Source organism: Drosophila obscura, unplaced genomic scaffold (assembly GCF_018151105.1).
Source record: "Drosophila obscura isolate BZ-5 IFL unplaced genomic scaffold, ASM1815110v1 contig_189, whole genome shotgun sequence".
Lineage (NCBI taxonomy): Eukaryota > Metazoa > Arthropoda > Insecta > Diptera > Drosophilidae > Drosophila > Drosophila obscura.
In genome coordinates this window covers 220,162-242,100 of record NW_024542777.1, presented here as the reverse complement: position 1 = coordinate 242,100, position 21,939 = coordinate 220,162, and the positions used below count along the sequence as shown (strand labels likewise).

The 21,939-nt window shown below is 38.6% G+C and overlaps 1 protein-coding gene and 1 long non-coding RNA gene across 3 annotated transcripts; one reads left to right on the top strand and one right to left on the bottom strand.

Annotated features, from left to right (window-relative positions):
• The first annotated feature begins 4,767 nt into the window (after positions 1-4,767).
• On the top strand, positions 4,768-5,712 carry LOC111078120. Its single transcript, XR_002608221.1, has 3 exons — positions 4,768-4,857; positions 4,913-5,211; positions 5,286-5,712. It is a non-coding gene; the product is annotated as an uncharacterized LOC111078120 (long non-coding RNA).
• Positions 5,713-19,115: 13,403 nt separating this feature from the next.
• LOC111078118 (glycoprotein-N-acetylgalactosamine 3-beta-galactosyltransferase 1) lies at positions 19,116-20,338 on the bottom strand. Of its 2 annotated transcripts, none has more exons than XM_022372649.2 (4): positions 19,908-20,338; positions 19,758-19,848; positions 19,401-19,697; positions 19,116-19,346 (listed from the first exon to the last, which is right to left on the bottom strand). In XM_022372649.2, the coding sequence occupies exons 1-4, from the start codon at positions 20,315-20,317 to the stop codon at positions 19,191-19,193; spliced, it is 954 nt and encodes a 317-aa protein (XP_022228341.2). In that variant the 5' UTR covers positions 20,318-20,338; the 3' UTR covers positions 19,116-19,190. The 2 variants fall into 2 exon arrangements, with proteins under 2 accessions (XP_022228341.2, XP_022228340.2); XM_022372648.2 differs by having other exon boundaries at positions 19,117-19,346; positions 19,749-19,848; positions 19,908-20,337.
• Between the last annotated feature and the right edge of the window lie 1,601 nt (positions 20,339-21,939).

Sequence of the window (21,939 nt, the reverse complement as noted above, 5' to 3'; positions counted from 1 at the left end):
ATATTTTTTGTGTGTAGATGCATCAATTAAGCGTCGATCAAAGCATTGTTCATAAAAATCGATCGAGAAATGACTCAACTAAAATTGGTTGACCAACCCTCCAAAAATCACATTTAACCGTTTCAAATGTTGCTGCAGTCCTATGTTTTTGTCTAAAAGTTAATATTGTGATATTATTATGAGCACAATTTTAACAGTTCAAACACATAAACATATATTACAAACCTGTCTGAATCGAACCCATTGTAAAGAAATCAATTAAATTAATGAATTTATAACTTTTTAGCACTTTTTATAAGACGAAAAAACAAATTTTTCCACCAACATTGGCCTATCGATAGCAAACAGCTGACTTTAACAGCTGTTAATTTAACAGTAGCGCGCGCTGTTAACTTTTTTTTTGCATAACATTAAAGATCAATGTTATTCGGATATATCAGGTCAACAAATATATTATTTTAACTACTTTCGAAAAATGAGTTATGGCCAGAAAAAGTGGTCAAAGTTCCCATAGTGCATACGAGCGCACTTTTAGCTGCATACTTTTAGGATGCACACGCAGATGAAGCTTGTTTTAAATTTTTGCCATTGCCCTCCCGACAGGCACGTGTGTCTCGACTCAAACGTTTCCCCTGGTTTAATGGAACTTTTAATAAGTAGCGTATAACTTGCAAATCCTCATATGTTTGGTAAGCCCACCAAAATCATTTTCGGCATGTTTCGTAAGAAAACAAAAATATTTCAAGAGCCTCTTGTTAACCCTTATCTGGGAATATGTATTTGTTCTGGAAGAACTCAAATTAAAGTATGTAGTAGTAATAGAGAGCATTGGAGTGTTTTATCTATAGAGATATCTATCGTGTCCGTGATTATTTTATTCATTTGAGACTGTGGGAGGAAGGGTCCTGTGAGTGGTGCGTGGGCGAGCGGGGAGTTGGAATTCGTGATGTAGGAGGAGTATGCGTAGGGCGTGGCGTGCGGGTAGTTGGAGTACACGTTGGGCGGGGAGTTTGCGTTCGCGGTGTGGGAGGAGTTCGCGAAGGGCGAGGTGTACGCGTGGAGGGGGTTGCGCGGATTTGGGGTACGTTTTGTTGGGCCAGATTGAAGAGCACTTCTCAAATTTTGACAGGAAAGTGTCCTGCATAGCACTATGGTCACTGGTAATAAAATACATCGATTGATAAATTCCTAACCAGTAACATTAAAAATATACGCCTGACTATTCTTGGTGAACTTACATTGATACGTAGCTTCAGCCAACTCACAGAGATATTGCGCCAAATGGCGTGACTCCTACGCCAGTGTGCGAGTCGCTTCTGGGGACGCGACTCTACTTATACCCGTACTCAGTCAGTATATACATCTTTGATTTCGAGTTGATTTTTTATAATTTTAGAATTAAAAAAAACAATTTTACATTTTACATTTTTTTGCTACATCTGTTATATACATCTACGATGTTTAGTATACATCTCCGCTAGCGGGCACTCGCGCACTGAACGAGGCAGTGCGAGCGAGAAGTGAATGAGTAGCGTGGTACTTGCTGGAGGAGGTGGGGGAAGCAACTGCAAGTTAATTTCTTCATTCTGGCTATAATTATGATCCGATCTGATTCAGATTCGGCAATCTTGTAGATACAGTCATTCTCTACGATACTGAGTTTATAGTTTTTTTCGTCCTTTGTGTGGCGGAAGGGGCAGGACGAAATTTTGAAATACACTTGTAGCAGTGTGATATCACATGAGTCTGGAATCCAAATTTGGTTTCTCTAGCTCTTATAGTCTCTGAGATATAGGCGCTCATCAGAAAGGACAGACGGACAGACAGACAGACATAGACTCGGCTATTGATGCTGATCAAGAATATACATACTCTATGGGGTATGTGCGCTACACACATCCACTTTTACCACAAATCTAATAAACCCCTTAACTCTTTTTTGAGAAAAGAAAAAGAATTAAATTGCTTTGTTTTTATACCCGTACTCAAAAAAGAGTTAAGGGGTATATTAGATTTGTGGTAAAAGTGGATGTGTGCAACGCAGAGAAGGAAACGTTTCCGACCCCATAAAGTATATATATTCTTGATCAGCATCAATAGCCGAGTCGATATAGCGATGTCCGTCTGTCCGTCCGTCTGTCCGTCCGTCCGCCTTGATGAGCACCTGGATCTCAGAGACTATAAAAGCTAGAGCAATCAAATTTAATTTCCAGACTCATGTGATATCACACTGCTACAAGTGTATTTCAAATTTTCGCCCCGCCCCCTTCCGCCCTCACAAAAAGCGAAAATCTGTGGCAGGCACAATTTTAAAGATACGATAAAACTTAAAACACAGTATCGTAGAGAATGCTCATATCTACCAGACTGCTGAATCTGAATCAGATCGGATAATAATTATAGCCAGAATGACGAAACTAATTTTCAGTTGCTTCCCCTGCCCATCCCGCCCGAGGCAACGCAACTCATTTTCCTTCTCGCTCGCACACTCTGCCGCGTTCAGTGCGCGAGCAACCCCTAGCGGAGGAGATGTAGAATATGAATGGTACATCTATAATCTACATGTTAGATGTAAAATATACATTGTAGATGTAGATAACAGATGTGGCAAAAAAACGTAAAAAGTAAAATTTGTTATACCCGTACTCAAAAAAGAGTTAAGGGGTATATTAGATTTGTGGTAAAAGTGGATGTGTGCAACGCAGAGAAGGAAACGTTTCCGACCCCATAAAGTATATATATTCTTGATCAGCATCAATAGCCGAGTCTATATAGCCATGTCCGTCTGTCCGTCCGTCTGTCCGTCCGTCCGTCTTGATGAGCGCCTGGATCTCAGAGACTATAAGAGCTAGAGAAACCAAATTTGGTTTCCAGACTCATGTGATATCACACTGCTACAAGTGTATTTCAAAATTTCGCCCCGCCCCCTTCCGCCCACACAAAGTACGAAAATCTGTGGCAGGCACAGTTTTAAAGATAGCCAGAATGAAGAAATTAATTTTCAGTTGCTTCCCCTCCCCATCCCGCCTGCGAGAACGCATCTCATTTTCCTTCTCGCTCGCACATTCTGCCGCGTTCAGTGCGCGAGCAACCCCTAGCGGAGGAGATGTAGAATCTAATTGGAACATGTACAATCTACATGTTAGATGTAGATGTAGAATAATAGCATATGTAAATATGTAAAATGTAAAATTTTTTTTTTTTTCTAAAATTCTTTAAAATCATAAGCTCAAAAATGTATATACTGACTGAGTACGGGTATAAGTAGAGTCGCGTCCCCAGAAGCGACTCACACGTTCCTTCTCGTTTTTTAATGCTAAAATTCTAAAAAATCATAAGCTCAAAAATGTATATGCTGACTGAGTACGGGTATAAGTAGAGTCGCGTCGCTAGAAGCGACTCACACGTTCCTTCTCGTTTTATTTAAAAAAATTAATTTAACCCAGCACTACCATTTGATTGAACAGCATATATCATGGGAAGTACTTGAAAAAAAAAGAAGATGGAATGCAAATTTAGCGTTGTTTCTTTGATTTTCTAATGCTTACATTCCAGGCTTTCCGTAAAGGTGATACCTTGTTCAACTTGAAAGACTAGAAATATCGCAAAAAAATTTCATTGAAAACAACTGTATGTACAATAACGAGACGTGTTTCATAAGACTTGGGGTTGCAAATTGGAAGGCACAGAAAACTGCGAAACGGACCTCCGAAGAAAATTTTTTTTTATAAAGTCACTGTAATACACGCAAAATATACAGTTGCGGTCAAAATAAAACATATTCGATTGTTGAAGTGGCAGAAACTCTAGGGCGGAAAAGCGTTTATGCTTCACGGGCTTGTTTCAGAATGAAAGTAATATGTCGAGGTGCAAAATATTATAGGTTGTTTAGCTATTGTGATAAAAAATGATATTAGATAAGAACCATAAAGCGAAACACGCGATCAAGGAAGTTTTTCGGCTAAATATCAGTACATGAACAATCACGATAGGCGAGATGACACCATTTTGCTCCTGCTGCAATTTTAATTTAATTTTGAAACTAGTATTGAAACTATTAAAAGAAGCGTTAAAGATTCAAATTTAATGAAACGAAGCCTAAGGAAAAAAATGTTTACTGGCAAAAAAAACATGCAGTTCCAATGTTGAAGTTTGCTAGGGAATACTCAAATTGACCATTGTAAAAGTGGAGGAATATTTTTTTTTTAACGAGTTTAAAATTGTTCTTTTTGTTGCCTGGTATCTCGTTAGTATCTAAGACGACCACGGCTATCTAGATTTTCTTCAAAATATACATACTTCAAAATGCGTAAAAACTGCGGCACCGTAAACAATGGTTTCGGCCTGATTTTCCAGCTACGGACTTTGACCATTATATGTGGTAAAAACATATTGGACCTTCATTTATACATTCAAATATCGACCGAAATGATTCTACCTTATGCATCAGAGGTTATGCAAGGACAAAGATCCGAACGACAACCGCAAAGTTGCCAGAGAGTGGTTCGGTGCCAATAGAGTAAATTCATTGGAATGGTCGGATCGATCACCCGATCTCAATCTAATAGGGAATTTATGATATTATGTGAGGGGAAAAGTCTCATAAATAACACATTCAACTTTTGGGACGTTTTACAAAGGTCCTGGAGGACGATTTCTATAGATAGATGCCAAAATTTAGTAAGCTCCATGCCAAAGCGTCGTGCAGGCGGTAGAGCTAATATAGGCTACTCAACTAAATCTTAAAACTAGCTTCGAATTTGTATTCGAAATAATACACTACTATTATTTTCTATTTTTACAATCTGGACTTAAGTTAGTCTCTAAAAAAACTAAAATTATTTTGGGAAAGTGCTCGTAAGTCCTTTTATTGAGGATATATTATTATTATTATGTATTATTTTGACCGCAGCTGTAGATAGCAATGTGAGAGACTAGTGAAGTCAAGTCCACGCTCTTTCTCTGATGGCAAGTTCTTAAATCTCCACTCCACTTTAATTTTTTTAATTTTTGGATCTCAACTTTTCTGCGTTGAAATTTTACGTGCTTAATTCAATTCAAAAGCGATTATAGCAGCTTAGTTGTCAACGACACGATTAAAAGTCAGCCAAAATAAAAGTCAAAGTGTGAACGTCAAAATCCCAGCACTTGACGCACACAAACAAAGGGCATGGTTATAACTGGATGTGTATATATAGGATGTATTCATATGTATGTATAAAAAATACACTAACAAGTGGCGCTCAAGTCAAGTGTAATGCATTCTCTGTCCCCTCTTTCTACAGCTCCAATTTCAAACCCAGTCCAAGCTCCTTTCACATTCCCATTTTCCTCTAATCGCCATGGTATCAGAAATCTTTGGGACGTCATCTGGCTGGACATTTCCAAAGTCGAAAGCAGTTAGAAGAAAGTACTAGGGTCTAGAGCAGTGGTGTGAGTCTGCTGGAACGGGTGCGGCAAGTGTGGTCAAGAGTTTTACAAAGTTCATCATCATGGCATGGTCCAAGCACTTTTCAAGTGCAACTCAAAGAGATTTTCCATTTTCATATATTATGTAAGCGGTTAACACCAGCTGGCCGTAAATATTATGATAATTTTTCTTTTATACCGACGGGTATACACACTATTCAAATCAATGAAACACATTTAGTATAATTTTCTATACCAATTCTCTTTACACAAAATCTAAAATTAAAGTTTTTTTTTAATTTTGAGTACATTCTACTTTAGAGTCTATTCTTTGGACAACTTTCTTAGCGTATCTAAACTTCGTAGAGTTTAGGTGAATAGTTTCCAATCCCATTCGCTTTGCTACACATTTATAAAGTCCATAATCGTGTTCATGACGTGAGCTGAAGTGGGTCTCGTGTTGATGTTGGAGGTAGCCCTGTTGAGTGGCTGGTAAGGATAAAAGCTTAAGCCGCTACAAGTATTTAAAAATTACTTCACACGATTGAAAGCGAATTGAAATACAATGCTTTATATTATTTATTAAACATCATTCACATACGTTTGTTTTAACCAGATAATTTGGTATATACCGGAATAAATACATACATATGTACATAATATATGTATATAACTGTTTAAGCCATCGCCTAATCTGAATTTTGTATAGATAGCTTCCAATTTTTCCTCATTTACGGCAACTCAGTAAATTCCTGTTCGGAAGTGTTGTAGTAGGAGTTATAAGACGTATTTGGGCGGACCAAGGTAGTGGCGGCTTATGACTCAAGCGTGCACGACGCTTATAGCAGGGTCGCTATAAGCCCGGATAGTGAGCATTAGTTGTAATAAATAAATTTTAAAATAATTTTGTTTCCAAAATACGTTTTTGAAAATATCACAAATATAAGATATTTGGGGCGAGACAGATATTTTATGGACTGCCAGACGAGACTATGTTAAAATGAACGATGATTCATTGAGATGCATGGTTTGTGTTTTCCTGAAATTATATGGATCGACGGAGATGATGGATTCCTGGAAAAGCCCCAATATAAAGTTGCTTAATATTTATCTATCGTCAGTAATCTGTTTGTCATTGCCGCCTCTGCCACATGTAGTTTTCCTATTTAAACAGAATTATAATAGTTACCTAATGATTAAAAAGGCAATTGATTAGTAAAGATGCTAACTTTTGATCAAAAAAGGGCTTAACATTTTTTTTTATCTAGCCATCTGACTAAGTCATTTCAACATAGGCACACTTGTAGTATTCTGCACTTGAAAAATTCCACAACTCGCGAAATATATATAAACAGGCAATACGACTGTGCATAGTCAGTCAGATTGCTACATTTGTCAGGGAGTATATAAGGAACTTAGTCTACAAAAATTGAAACAAGAAAAAAAATTGATATTAATATTAATCAGTACTTATGCCCTTTCAAATGTACCAAATTTTGTAAAACTACTCATCTTTAATAGAATTTTTGATCAAGTTAAATTCTTTTACAAAATTCTGTGGAAGGCAGTACTCTAAAAATTCCTTATGATTGTAATCTGAAACAAACTCCCAAAGCCTAAAACCACCCCACCTCGTAATGCATCAAGCCACCCCCATTTGGTAGCTTCTCCTGCGACATAAAACACACAAGTCAACCCAATGATGGGCGCACGTTTTGTTGCAATCCCAATGAGGAAATGCTAATCCGCATGTAATATTCGAAAATGGTATGAAAATACCAACCCAAACAACCACCCACTAAAGGAAGCTCACCGAGAACCCCTGTTAGAGTCAAACTTTGTCTCGAATTCTAAACCGAATCCGAATCCAAACGTTGTTCGTTGAACGAAACCAACATTACTCAATGTCAACATCAAAATTGCTTTGGAATTCATGTATTAATTTATTTTGTTCAACAAAAAAAACTTACATAGTAAAGAAATTTCATTTTGGACGAATTTTAATTTCGAGAATCTCTCCTGGGTACCCGTACCCTTTAAATAGCTGAACACCCGGTCTAAGAGATGACGGGGTCTTTTTCATGCTGATTAAAAGTGGCAACTCTGAATTCGGGGTGGGAACGTGTTTTTGGGTTTCATATTGCAACCTTTTCCACCTTGCCATCGAAAGGGACTGAGGCTGACTCATCTGAATGCTGCACTTGTCAGGGGCTCTCTGTCTATAGAAAATTTCGTCACAGACATACGGTGGCGTGAAATTTCGTAACGAATTCTCAAAATCTTTCATTGTTATTTCTATAATGTTCCTACAATGCTATCCTATACATGGGTATGAGGAATGTAACAGGGAAGTTTGTTTTTTCTGAAAACTGTTTGTTGGTTGTTTCGCGGGTGGACTTTGTGGTGGGTTATTGTGGTTATTGTACACTGGCTGAATGTATGCAACAGCTGCTGCTCATTGCCTGGAATGTGACCACAACTTGGTCGTACAGAAGTCAAGGTGCAGAAGGGCGTTTAGAACGTTAGTCACACTAGTCACACAAGTTAGTAGCTTACCACAGTACTTATTTTTACAGAGTGTTTTCTAAGATATAATCCTATCAAAACAAGCTTCAACCTCAGAGATTCATTATCACTTCGATTTCGAGATAGATCATTTTTAAATTTTTTAAATCTCTGTGTAAGCAAAAAAACAAATCCATAAACAGTCGCTGGCTAGACAGATAGATTGAGCTAAAATCGACCTCAGTGAACCGTGCGACGTGAGTTGTTGACATGCCACGAACTTGAAAACAATTAATATCCAATTTTAATAAGTATGCGAGCTAATCGAAAACCACAATCGACCAGACAACAAGTTGTAGACAATGTAAACTGGCACTCGGTCTGGGCCTGGATATGGTCAAGTGCTTTACGTGATGGGAAAAGGTGTTTCATGGGCTAGGTCCTAGTCCTGGCCACTAGTATTTATGTGATTACATAGAAGTTTATTTGCCTTCGAGACTATATGAGCGGTGAGCGGAGCGTTCCACATTTAATGTCGATTTATCGCGCGCCTTACATGAAACGCCGGGCAAGGGACATCTCCAGCTGTGCGCCTGTCCTTAGAATTACCATCGATCCGACGCGGACCCGCTTCGGTCAGTTGCACCTTTATATTTTCTATCTTGTAGTTCATCCCGAATAATGTTTCCATTGTTCCCATTGCCTTTGGTCGTCCGGTGAATTATTATCCCTTCCGCATGTGTTGTTGTGCTGCATCGTCCTTTTGTTTACTTTCGCTTCACTTTATATTCTTCAAAGGTCTGGTTGCTCCGGCCACGCCCTCGACTGGCTGATGGCTGGGCGTTTGGCAGTTAAACGGCGTTCTTCTAAAGTTTTCGGGGCGTGTTCCCTTATAAATTGCTTCTATGATATCTGTAGAAATTTGAGGTTTCTGTAATTTTAAGATTTTGTTTTTCCTGAAATTTGATATATGTGCATATATATGTATGTTAAAATGTATTTTGAGCGTGCGTTCTACAAACGCTAAAATACAATTTAAATGCCTTCACGTGTCCACGAAAGATATTCGAAATTCAATTCCTGTTCCTATCTGGGTTTTCCGTGCTGCATGTCAATTTCATACCCCGTTCAGTTGTGGTTGCTTCTGCTAGTTGTGGTCATCCCAGTATTGGACAGCATTCTAATTATTTGTGCTTGCCTTTCGGCTTATTAAGAGCAAATTTCTGAGCCAGGAACGGAGCAAACGCTTTTTAAGGCGAAGAAATCTGTATTTCATTTGTTGGTATTAATGGATTAAATAACTCTATTTTTGCTATAGATAAAACGTAGTTTCTGTGAGATGAGCTTTAAACAACTTCTTTTCTTTTGGAAAACTTCCGGCGTTCATGATCTCCATTATTGTTCACAATTTGTAAACTACAGGCTGAGTAAAGTCGGACGCTAAATAATCGACTTGAAAGCTTAAAGAGAATTCCATTAAGCTTGTTTAAAGTGTTTGCCTTTTGGTAGGTACATCCTCTAGTCCCGATTAGCCAGAGTGTCCTGTGGAAGCATGACCAATCGTTATATATCAACTCTAGAGACCCGTTGGATCTATGAAAATTACACATTTGCCAACTGCTAATTGCAAGTCATAAATTAAACTCTCACACATGCCGGGCACAGGACCTTGGGTACTGGTCCTAGTAGTATGGGGACAGTACATAGAGCACTGGAGCCGGGTCTCTAATCTTTTTGGCATAGCTTACAGATAAGTGCGGGACTGTCAAAAACTTTGGATTGCATTAAAACGTCTAGAAGGCTGTCGGCATAGATGTGTGTGCTCCATGTCCTGTTTAATATGCGACCTGCAACTGGGCAGGACGAGATAGACAGAGCACGCATTGCCATAGTCAGAGCTTCAAATTATTAATTATGACAGATCTCTGGAACAGTCTCTCTCATACACGCATGGAGAATGTCGCTGGTGAAATTTGCATTTATATTAAAAACAAACAACAGGCCAGAACAAGGACCACGGCAATCTCGACCAGGGAAACGATGACAACGCCAACGAAGCAGGCGACTTGCGGCATAATCAAAGGAACGTCACCAACAGCCCATGGACGGACCAATTTGCAATCAAGCGATACGCCCCACAAACCACCTCTTTCTCCAATTCTATCAGAGCACACTCTGCCACAAAACTATTGCACTAAGCCAAAACTGATTTCGAGGTCTGGACTTTAATTACATCTCATATATCAGAGAATAGCTTGAAGGGTCGCAGGATTTGGAAGGAGGTTGAATATAACACAAAAATGATTTCATTTTGATTGCAATAGCTCCCCCAATCACTAGGCCGACAGTGGCAAGTGCACTGCTTGAGGGTTGTTTGCTCCTCTGAACCACACACGAGTGTTACAAATTGTTTGTAACTGTTTTACCAGAGACAGCCTCTCAACATTTGACTTACATTTTACCAAAGCAACCCCCATAAACCGAAATTATTTGGTTTTACAACATGAATCTTTCTGAAATGAAAATTTTTTGCGTCGCTCCATTTAATGTGAAAATGTTATGCTTCCGATTAATTGAAGAGCACTGTCAGTATTGTGGTTGTTTTTAATATGTAAAAGTGGATTTTGTCAAAATTTTCATTATTGAATTACATTGCATTACATTACATGCAGGTGACACCCTTCCGCATGTGGATTTTCGCTTCCATATACTTGGGTTGATGGATGATATGTGCCCCCAAACTGTAGAGAGGCGTAAATATTTTGTCGAAACAGAATTAGATTGGAGAGCCAAAAGTTGTTAATGAAAAGTGTATATACCATATATATGTACTTTCATATTTAATGAGTGAGTTGCCTGAGTCTGATATTTTAAGAATATCCGAGGGATATTAAAAACGTTTATTACTTAAATTTATCAAAAATTTTTTTTAATTCCGGGAACCTACATTAATAAACATTTAAGGTACGCCCTTGTTAGCACATAATTTCCATTAAGGCTAAGGTTCAGGGTTCTTTTGTCTACGAGAGTTGTCAGCTGAAGCATTGTGTTAAATATCTCCAACAGATGACAGGTTCTTGGACTACAACTCTTCTCGTTCTGCTCGTAGGAGAAGAATGGGGCATTTAGCGCATCCTAACAACCGCTATTCGACATCATGTAATTAAACTAAATGCAGACACGCATTCCGCCGTGTTCAGAAAAATCGTATACCATAGAGGGCTGTTTCCAACATATGGAATCTTGATACTGACCATTAATTCCAGCATATTAAATGATCATCGACATTCATAGTCCCAAGTTCTCGCTCAACATGTTAAACTCACAAGCCTGAAATTCCATTCCATGAAAGCCTTAGTGATCCATTCTAAAAGAATAATAGTAGTACCAGACATTTGAACAATGCTTAATTATATATACTTTTTAATTGTTTGCATACTGGTGGTAGGGATCTTATACATAATGTTATATAAGGGTAGTCTCTGGGTGGATTGAATAAAAGAATCCACATCTTTCGGGTATTAACTTTTTGATGCGTAATTTCGTAATTCAAACTGACGGAAAGGCCGCAGATAAGAAGTCACCTGCTCGATCTCAGCTTACCTTTGGCCTGGCGATCATCGTACCTCCTGTTGCCGTCTGTCAGCTACCTGAGCCAGCCAGGAGCACTTAGTGATTTTTCTCCTTTCTTTTGGCCGTTGTTTGCTGCTGACCAGACAAGCAGCTGCCACTTTTTCGGGCCTGGCCTTCCGAAAAAAAAAACAGAAAATTGATGACGACAGGTTACCGGACTAAGAACGATGGCAACATGCTGATCTTGGGATGCCAAAAGTCTGGATCGTCTGCTGATCTGACGTTAATCGACTAAATTGTAGCAGCTGAACTGCCATTTTAGTTAAGTGGGCTGTGCCTCAACTCTCTGGGATACTTTGAGTTTGATGAATTGCTGGCTTAATTATTGATGCTGAGCTGGCGATAAAGTACGTCTGTTGACCAGCAAGATAGCTTCTCTCAGAGTAAATACTCGTACTTCTCAATGGTATAGGTAAGTCCCCTCTCGTTAAACCTTTGATTAATGTAAGTTCTGCTCTATTTTATGGTTTTAATTTTGCCCCTATGGTATAAAGCATTTTATTGCCCTCAATTTGTTGTATGAGTATCTTTCAATGTTGTCGGCATTGTCATCGTTGTCGTATCTTGGGCTTCATCAACAGCTTTTCGTTTCTTTGAATTTTAGTTTGTGATTTGTGGCCTCCTTGTAATTAGTATCGTTTGTTATCATAAATTTTCGGTAAATGTTGTTGAAAACTCGCATTTAATTGCACTGATTTACAGTTTTGTGTTTTTGCAGCTTGGTTGTTTCAGTTTGGTCCGAGTTTGGGTCTCCTTTTCCAGCAGTGAACTTTAGCACTCGGATCCCACAATTGCGTGTAAAATTAATGATTTCTTTACTGTAAAAAGCATTTCAAAAAATTTCGGATTCAGTTTCAATGTTTATTTGCATTTTTTATTTACAGGTATTCGCGCAGATTGTTAGCAAATTTGTTTCCTGCCTGGAATTCAGTAGGTGCCATTTGATATGTGTATGATCCTAAAGTTAGAAGTGGTTAGGATGCTTAGGCTGTAACACATCGTGTTTTGAAAATACCTATATTCCAGTTACTAGGTAAAGTTTAAATTTATGGAATGATTTATATTATATTAAATTACTTTTTTTTAGTTATTGTTCATGAATGTACCTAAATGCAGAGCTTTATTTTATGATTCCCAGGTATGCCGCGTTTTTACTACATTTATTATATTTACTTAATTGCCATTTTTGAACTTTGACAACTTTGCGTCTTAATGCACTTTTTTACTATTATACAGCTTTAGATTATTTTAATTCCAATTCCTTAAATTCGAATTGCATTTAATCTCATATTTATTTTTTCAGAAATATTTTGTAATTTCTGTAATGACTTTATCAGAAATAAAAAAAAACGAGAAGTTCCAAATAAATTTCATCTTCTCACCCTCTTTATTGAGTCAATTCGGCTTCTCATCAGCCCCCCAACCACGGCCTAGAGAATAATTGAAACTCATCAAGTTTGGTTGTACGAAGGTGGCGGCTTAGCCATCATTAATGCCCTTATCACGTACTTCACTGCGACAGAAGCATTCGCCACTCGTCTCAAAATACCCCAATTACATTTCCAATCCATACGAATCCATCGAACACCTCCCGGCAACACCTTACCCTAAGAATTTGTATTAAAACTGCCACCCTTAATTACTTGTAAGAGCCTCGAACCACCCTAAGACTCCATCTTGCCCCATCACCGCAGAACGTTCGTTCTGTTTGACTTGGCATTTGGAAGGCCAGTACGGCAACTCGCACTGACCCTCATGCAGGACGCCCCGGCGAGCTGACCATTGATTAAATTGATGATTTTTGATGACTTCGGAAGCCGATTTCACAGAAGAATTCTTTCGGGGAACGGGAGACCACATATGTTTGGCAACCCCCCGCTCATTACACTGCATTGGACATGCATCAAGATGTCTTGAAGTCGAAACGGATCTTTAACGGAGATGTGTGTATGGCGTTCTGGACGAGACTGGGCCACTTTACACATCTTAGACGGAACTCTTTCATGCCTGAACTCCCTGCTGACCTTAATTAATCTGCTGAGCCACATTTCTTAGAGTCCAACATGCAAGCTAAGACTGAAACCGTCCAGGAAATTTGTTGCATGGGGTCGTTAGTGCATCCCATCAAATAAGTGCGCCGCATTTGAGATGTGAAGATGTGAAGGTAGTATTCGTACATCGGTATATTAAAAATTGTAATGCAGAAAATCACTCCCATCCATGTCAAGTAAATCTCTAATTTTGATTTTGACTCTAGCACCTCAACTCCACTTGTGACAAATGCCTTTGGGGTGCAATATATTTTCAAGACTGCATACATGAGTACATATGCATTTGTGTAATGAAAGTGGTTCTGAAATGTTCTATTGCTTCTACTTTCTGTTACGTCTTTCCCTTAGCCAACACAAAAATGTCTGTAGAATGTTCAAATAGAATTTAATACCAAGCGAATGCTTAAATCATGTTCCCCTTATGCCGGTCAACTTCCAACTCCATTGCAAATAAACATAAACCTAGTTTTAAAAGTCAGTACCACATCAAACCCGCTTTGGAGGCAAGGTAAGAGGAGCTTTTATTGAAAGTAAAATTTGTATGTCTGCTGGGGTTTGCCAGCCCTCGGCCAATCAAATCATCTGTGTAGCCCTTAGTGGTGCATAAAATTAGTTGGATAAAAATGCATTTTAAGAATATCACAAGTCAAAGTGTGAAAGAGATAAGAGATGGGATGAGCGACCTACAAAGTCCAATGAGTATAGCTCGTATCTCAAATCTAATAAATAAGAAGTGTACCATTGCATTTCAGCTGCAGCCACAGACACGCGCAGTAGATGCCACCGTCCCTGATTGAATGTGAAACATTTAATTTAAACTTGCTCACAGGCAGTTCCTGTTCCCCAGACCATGCTAAAGCCAACCCAAAAAGCCAAGCAAACCAGAGACGGGTGGAGTACGGGTTTGAGATGTAATTTATGCACGCACATCAATATAAATGGATCTAATTTAAAACGGAGCAAGGAAGAGATGCATACACATAACGAAGGAGGCAAAGGAGATGGAACGGCGCGGCGTCCCAGTCACACCTGCTTGGTCCTCGGCAGACAATTGGCTTAAAATAGTTTTAATTTGTTTTCAGCGACGATTGGAACATGAGGCATTGGCTCCGTCACTAAGCAGAGTGGAGTCTGCATCGTCAGCATCTATTTAGGGAGATATCCGTCTCGCATGGCTGTATTACATGCTCGTACATGCAGCTCATTTAGTTGACATTTATTAAGGTCATCTATCGAGCAATGTTTGGAGTTAATTAGATTCATGCTGACAGATAAACATACGAAAGTATTTCTTTTCTTCTTTGTCTTTCCTATATGTACGTACATATATTATGATTATAATCAGCACATACGACCCCACAAAGAAAGCGTATATACATATATTGTTGAGTAGCATCAACAGCATCGATGTAGCCACGTTCGTCTCTTTGTGCGTCTACCTGCTATTATTCAAACAAACCCTTGTTTTTAATATTGGTGAGTTTAACTTTGCTCAAGCCCCTTATGGTTGTTATCGGTAAGTCCGCACCGCAAATTAGATTAGCTTTCTTATAGAACTGCAATTGGAATAATTGGCAAAAAATCCTTGCCTTTCTTTGCTAAGATTCTTATAGTATAATCGTATAATCCGACCACAGCATAAAAAGCATTTTCATGCACATATTGCTGAATAGTAAAGCCAAATATGGTATAAAAACAAATGACTTTGTGAAAACATAGGACTTCCGTTACAAAGATAGCCGTCCGCTGATGATTTTGATGATGTTTCTCGATTACTGAGAACTTATCGTCAATATTTTAATCATTTAAGCTATGAATATAAAATTAATTCTCCAATCATTTAACTTTATACGTTCTTAGGGGTTGACACTCAAAAATCCGAGCAATTTTCGAAGTAAATACAGACATTTTTTGTTTGAACTGCAAAAAAGTGGGTGAGAGATGTAGAAGTTTGGTTTATAAAACACTGTAAACGAGCAAAATGTCAAAAAACAGTATTATTTGGGCATGTTTATGCAAGGTTTTTGCATTACAGAAAATGGGTAGAATAGATGGGGAAAAAATATATGGTACAGTCGAGTGAACGTCTGTTTTAATTATTTGCAAGTGTCATATAAAAGTGCGTTTGCGTCTTTGGCAAAAATTATGGCACTCCTTTAAAGCCATGCGGGGTGGGTAGATAGTGGGGTAGCATCCATTTCTTCAGCGATAGCATGGATAGTGGTCGGTGTCTTCACCACTGCCGTCTTTTACGAAATTTCCATTTAATATGTTTGCGCAAAGTATTAAAAGGCAAACGACGACTGAGTATCGAAGAGTAGTAAAGCAAAGCGAGGAACGAGGGACCAGGAATGGGCCACGAGATGGGGTGGCCATTCCCAGTGGGAGACCCATAAGGATGCAGATGCAATGTATGACTATGCCGTACGCCAGTGGCAGACTACGAGTCCGCCCTGGGCCCACTGCTGACTGCTGAGTGATTGCCATGATAAGTGGCCCATTATAATGCCAGTTTGCACAGTGAGATTGCTCTGTGCTCCATTGGAGTTTGCCCGGACTCCGCCATTGGCATCGCCTTTCGATTCGCTTTTAATGCATATCGGAGAGGCAAACTTCTGACCGAAAAGTGCGTCATTGTCCGTTGTCTACAAATCCCTACTCCCTACTACCAATTCTTCTCTGTTCTTTCCGCAACGTCTGTTGACAAAAGACATTTAATTTGCCCTTAGTGTGTTTCTGCCTGGCACGTCTCTGCTTGAAGTACAACTATCTGCGCAATAAAGTTAGTCGTAGATTCTATTCTGAGCGATGCTTCTATGTTTGATTTTTTTCGCCAACGTCGACCGAAAACTTTGATAAGTGAAATTTATTGTGACTGCTCGGTGTGTCGCAGACAGAAGAATGTCCAACTGATGGCTGCTCTGCTCTAAATTTTGTACGGAACTCGCATAGCGACAAGAAACTGCTATTTTTATACCCGTACTCAAAAAGAGTTAAGTGGTATATTGTACTTGTGGTAAAAGTGGATGTGTGCAACGCAGAGAAGGAAACGTTTCCGACACCATAAAGTATATATATTCTGGATCAGCATCAACAGCCGAGTCGATATGGCCATTTCTGTCCGTCCGTCCGTCTGTCTTGATGAGCGCCTAGATCTCAGAGACTATAAGAGCTAGAGCAAGCAGACTCGTGATATCACACTTGTACAAGTGTATTTATAAATTTGTGTATGTATAATATATATTTGAGATGTGGAATTGACATGGTAAGTGTAGATGTAGATTAAAGATGTAACAACAAAATGTAAAATGTTTTCAAATTCTACATAAATCATAAGCTTACAAATTTATATACTGACTGAGTACGGGGATAAGAGTAGAGTCGCGTCCACAGAAGCGACTCACACGTTCCTTCTCGTTTTTTATTCGCTTAGGTTGCAGTCAAGTCACCGGGAGGACCAAACTCAAACTTATTAATTTACGTAGAATCCACTTAAATTGTATGCCGTACGCAATAAATTCCACTACTTTGCGCCGCATCAAGCGGCAAAGTCAGACAATAGAATAGATAGAAATCTACATGAAGTAGATGACGAATCGACATTGAATTTCAGAACATGTGGTGTTATGATGAGGTTGGAGACCACCAAAGGCAAACCAAGCCAACCACCACCCAGCAGCCACCCACCACCGCCACCCACTGGGATAAAGATGAAGCCACCCCAAGTCCTTAGACTTCGACAGACCAAAGGGTGGGCTTTAACAGTGCATTGATATGCCCCGTACGGTGTAAGCAAAGCGATTTCTTCAGCCTGATTTTGTGGGGGAATTCCCTTAAAACCCGGTACTGGCGAGTACGTGCCGTCAGATCCCTCTCATTCCAATGCATTGGCATAATTTCAGGCAATTGTCAAACAATACTAGGGGTGGCAGGCGGATGAATTAGATTTTTTTCTTGCGCAATTGCATAAAGCCCGACAAACGGAAACCCCCAGCTCCATTCCCTTCCGGAGCATTGTAATCCTCAAAGGACCCACTCGTAAATATTCATTGCATACGGCCGGGTGTTTGAGCTTAAAGTTCTATCACTCACCTCGACTTTCATTCCAGCTCCCCTACCGTATGCTACGCTTTTTTCAAGGTCTTTGCCAAATTTTGGGGCGGCAGGAATTACTTTTTCGCCACCCGCCCAGTGTCCTTGCCATGCGTCCCCCAACGAATTGGGGGTTGGCATTATCCTCCAAGGGTGCTGAACTATAAATTGAACCTTTTGTTGCAGGGGTCCGACAACCCTCGCTTTGAGATGTCTTTAATAAATGTTTGGATGTTTCGTTGGGAGATTAAGTGGATTCTGTTTATAGCATGAGTAATGATGGATGCATAATGCGCACGTATGTGACAGGTGTGGAATGAGATCAGAGGAATGTGTTGTAGTTGAAAGAAAGTACAGGGAGAACGACACCGAACATTTCGACTTAAATGTACGAGTATCTTGACCAGAAATTAATATAGAATAAACAAAAAAATAATTGTGAAATTACTAATTTTACTTCCCGAGAATTTATCAGATAATACTATGCAACAGCATTTTTACTCAACGAACCAAATCGAATTTTTATGATGGATTTGGGGAATTACATTTTTTAAATTTAATAATAAATATAACTTTTGTTTCTTAATTTTTTTAGAATTTTAATATCTTTTTATGTTTTTGTTAGATGGTGCTGTTTGTACATAACTTACGTATCTTAAATCTGGGTAAAACGATAAAACGGTATTTGTAAAATGTGATTCTTTTAAAGGTGCTCTGTTTATTTTGTATCCGCAGAAAAATTCAAAAATCTGCCGGGATCGAATCGAAAATACTGAGAAGTATCTCGGATATCCAAACGAAGAGCATTTTTGGACTGTAGTGACTGCGAAACAATTTTTATTGCCTACATGTGTGCAATAAAATGTTCGTTATCAATGTCATCTTCAGGTGGGCATCAATTCTGATTCAACGAATCAAAGACTCGACTGATAACACTACTCGACAAAATCGAACTTTTTTTTTCCTCAAGGATCCAAACCGACTTTTTCTGATAGATATGAGGCTTTAAAATTTTTTAAAGAATTATGGTTTTTTTTTCTATTGCAGAACTTTTTTTTGAAGAATTTTTGAAGTCTGGTATTTTTTTTTAAAGCTTTTTTCAGAGGTAGCGCTTGTTTTTTCACATAACTCTAGTATCTTACGTCTGGTTGTAAAGAACTTTGCTATTTTGAAAAGATAATTAAAACAGCTAGAAGAAGCATTGAAATGCAAAAATGAGGATATAATTTTTTTTCGACTTTTCCTGAGTTTTTAAAGTCAAAATTTCGTAAAAAATACCGCACAAAAATCATCATTTTTTTCGTCGTATCATAGACGAAGAAGGTAAATATAACATTTTGAATATCAGAATTTCCAAAGGCTTTACAACTTCTGGAAAATATGGTTTCAATAGATGATTGGATTGGATTATATTTGGATTAAATATCTTTTATTTTTCGTGTATGTTAGCTCTTTTATTTTATGAAAAATTACTCTTTTTTTATTTTACATGTGTCATTCTTACGAATTCTTATTCTCGAGCTCCCAATTTTCTGAGTCCCATTTCTGTGGTGCTCCAAAGATGTGAACATTTTGAGTGAAATAATATAAATCATATGCTATAGGAATCAGCATTAAATGAAAGCATATCGATCTCAATGAGACAGGCAGGTTCATCTGTTAAGTTAAAAATGTTTTTCACTAAATAAAAAATAAAAATGTTCGACTTGCATCAATAACCGGATAGTAGGAACGCTCCAGAAAGTATTTGTGCAGCTCAATGGAGTCATTCATGTGACCACCCAAGTGTATGTCCACTTCGAAGGGCAGGAATCGATGTTTTCTCCATTCGTCTCGGCTGTCGCCGGCTATTACATTAACATTGCTTAGGCATCGACCCAGTTCCTCCGCAGCCTCTCTTCCTCTATTCTGAGAGCTGCACAGGTTTTCATTGATTAATGCCTCGAGCACGAATCGCTTAAGACTGGCAGCACTTAACACAATTCCAGATCCATCAAACATATAAATCTAAATAGATAGAGGCTGAGTGTGGATGATCAATGCTTAATACTTACTCACCAGACCCTCTTGATTGCTTCTCATCTTGCAGCCAAAGTAGATGAGCTCTTCGGGGCTATAGGACTGCAGCATATGACGAAGGTTCTCCACGACCACAAAACTTAAAAAGTAAACTTAAATGCCTTTTTTATTTTCGAAGCTGTTTTCATAAATTCCTACTTATCATCGTTGGCATAGAGGAACCAGTCTCCTTGATGGAAATGATATTTGTAGATGTACTCCAGATGTGCCCGTATCCGCTGCCATTTATCCCCAATATTCTTAAACACTGCGGGTTCCAAAACCATATGCACATCGTCGCTGACGAACAAATACCGATCGCAGTGCCTAGCCCAGGTCTTTTGAATATGGATAGCAGCATGCTCGTGACGGAATGCATAGGTGACAATTACACAGAAGATGCGCGGACGAGTTGGCAATGTCACCAAATTGTCTGAACTGGTTTCATCCCTTTGATACAACAGAATAAGTAGAAAAATTATGACTCCAAGCAGTAGCCAGCTATTAAAAACGCCACACTTGTTCTTGCCACCAAGGAAAAGCCGCCGTGTACTGAAATGTCGCACCATTTTCAATTGAATGGTAGTCAGGGTGGTTCTGTTGTGGTTCGGGTGTTCCATTTAGAGTTTAATTATATTAAGTGACGTTTTCTGTATGAGATAGGTTATGCTGTCTTTGCTGTCGTTTGATTAGAGCCGCTTCATAGAAATTGCAATTTTCAATTAGAATTATTAACTCACAATGAACTTAACTGGAGATCGTTTTTTTGTTTTTTAAGAATTCTTTTTTAGTTTAAATTGAGGATTGATAAGTGCAGCCCAATAGAATTGTAAGGAATTGGAGGAAATACATTGAAAAACAAGAAGGAACGCGTGAGTCGCTTCTATTAATGCGACTCTACTTTTATACCCGTACTCAGTCACTATAGACAGACAGACAGATATGGCTATATCGACACGGATATTGATGCTGATCAAGAATATACTATATATACTTTATGGGGTCGGAAAAGTTTCCTTCTCTGCGTTACGCATATCAAATTTTACTAAAAATCTAATATACCCCTTAACTCTTCGAGTACGGGTATAAAAATGTTATTAAACAATTCCAAGTTTCGGTTCATTGATAAATGTTAATTCATTTATGTAACGCACAAAAGAAAACGTTTCCGACGCCATAAAGTATATATATTTTTGGTGAGCATCAATAGCAGAGTCGAAGACATGTCTGTGCGTCCGTCCATCTGTCTGTCTGTCCATCTGTCCGTCTTGTTTGTCGCCTAGTTCTCAGAGACTATAAGAGCCAGAGCAACTCAATTTTGTAGCCAGACTTCTGTGATATCACACTGTTACAAGTGTATTTCTAAATTTTTCTCCGTCCTCTGCCGACTTCACAAAGCACGAAAGACTGTGGCATCCACAATTTGAAAATACGAGAAAACCGAGTAGTTTAAAGAATGACCATATCTACCAGATTGCCGAATCTTATCAGATGGGTTAGGTCGGATCATTATTATGGCCAGAATGATGAATTCAATTTGCAGTGGCTAAGTTACTCATTCTATCTCTGGCTCACACACTCTGCCTTGTGCAGTGCGCGTCCTCTGGCGGAGGAGAACGAGCTATAAAGGCATGTTGGTGTGAGAAGAGAGTGAGATACTGATGTAGTGGAATTAAATATATATGTATGTATACATATGTATATATGTATATAATACAGTGTGACACATATCACAATTCGAATATAAACATATGTATGAAAAAGCTTTGAATCCCATTAAAACACGTTCCCAGATTTGCATAAAATACATATCGTATCTATTTTTGTCTTGCCTAACCAAAATTATCACAAATAACTGCCATATACCGGCAAGGAAAGAATTCATATTTCCATCGATTATTGTCAAAACTAAAGACTCGAAAATATACTCATATTATAAGAACTTTATAAAATCATATGGAAAACCATGTATGGGTATTATTTTGGATATTAGTGTCTCACTTTACGTGCTCAAATTACCAGATTATGGAGTTGTCTCGTCTCACAGGTAAACGTGAAGCAGCAAAAGATGCCAACACATAAATAAGGTTGACGGGGGCCTAGTGCAACAGGAAACAGTGCCAAATTTCGTTTTTTGTATTGTATACATTTTTCCTTTTCTTTGGATACTCTATTATATCAAACGTGATGC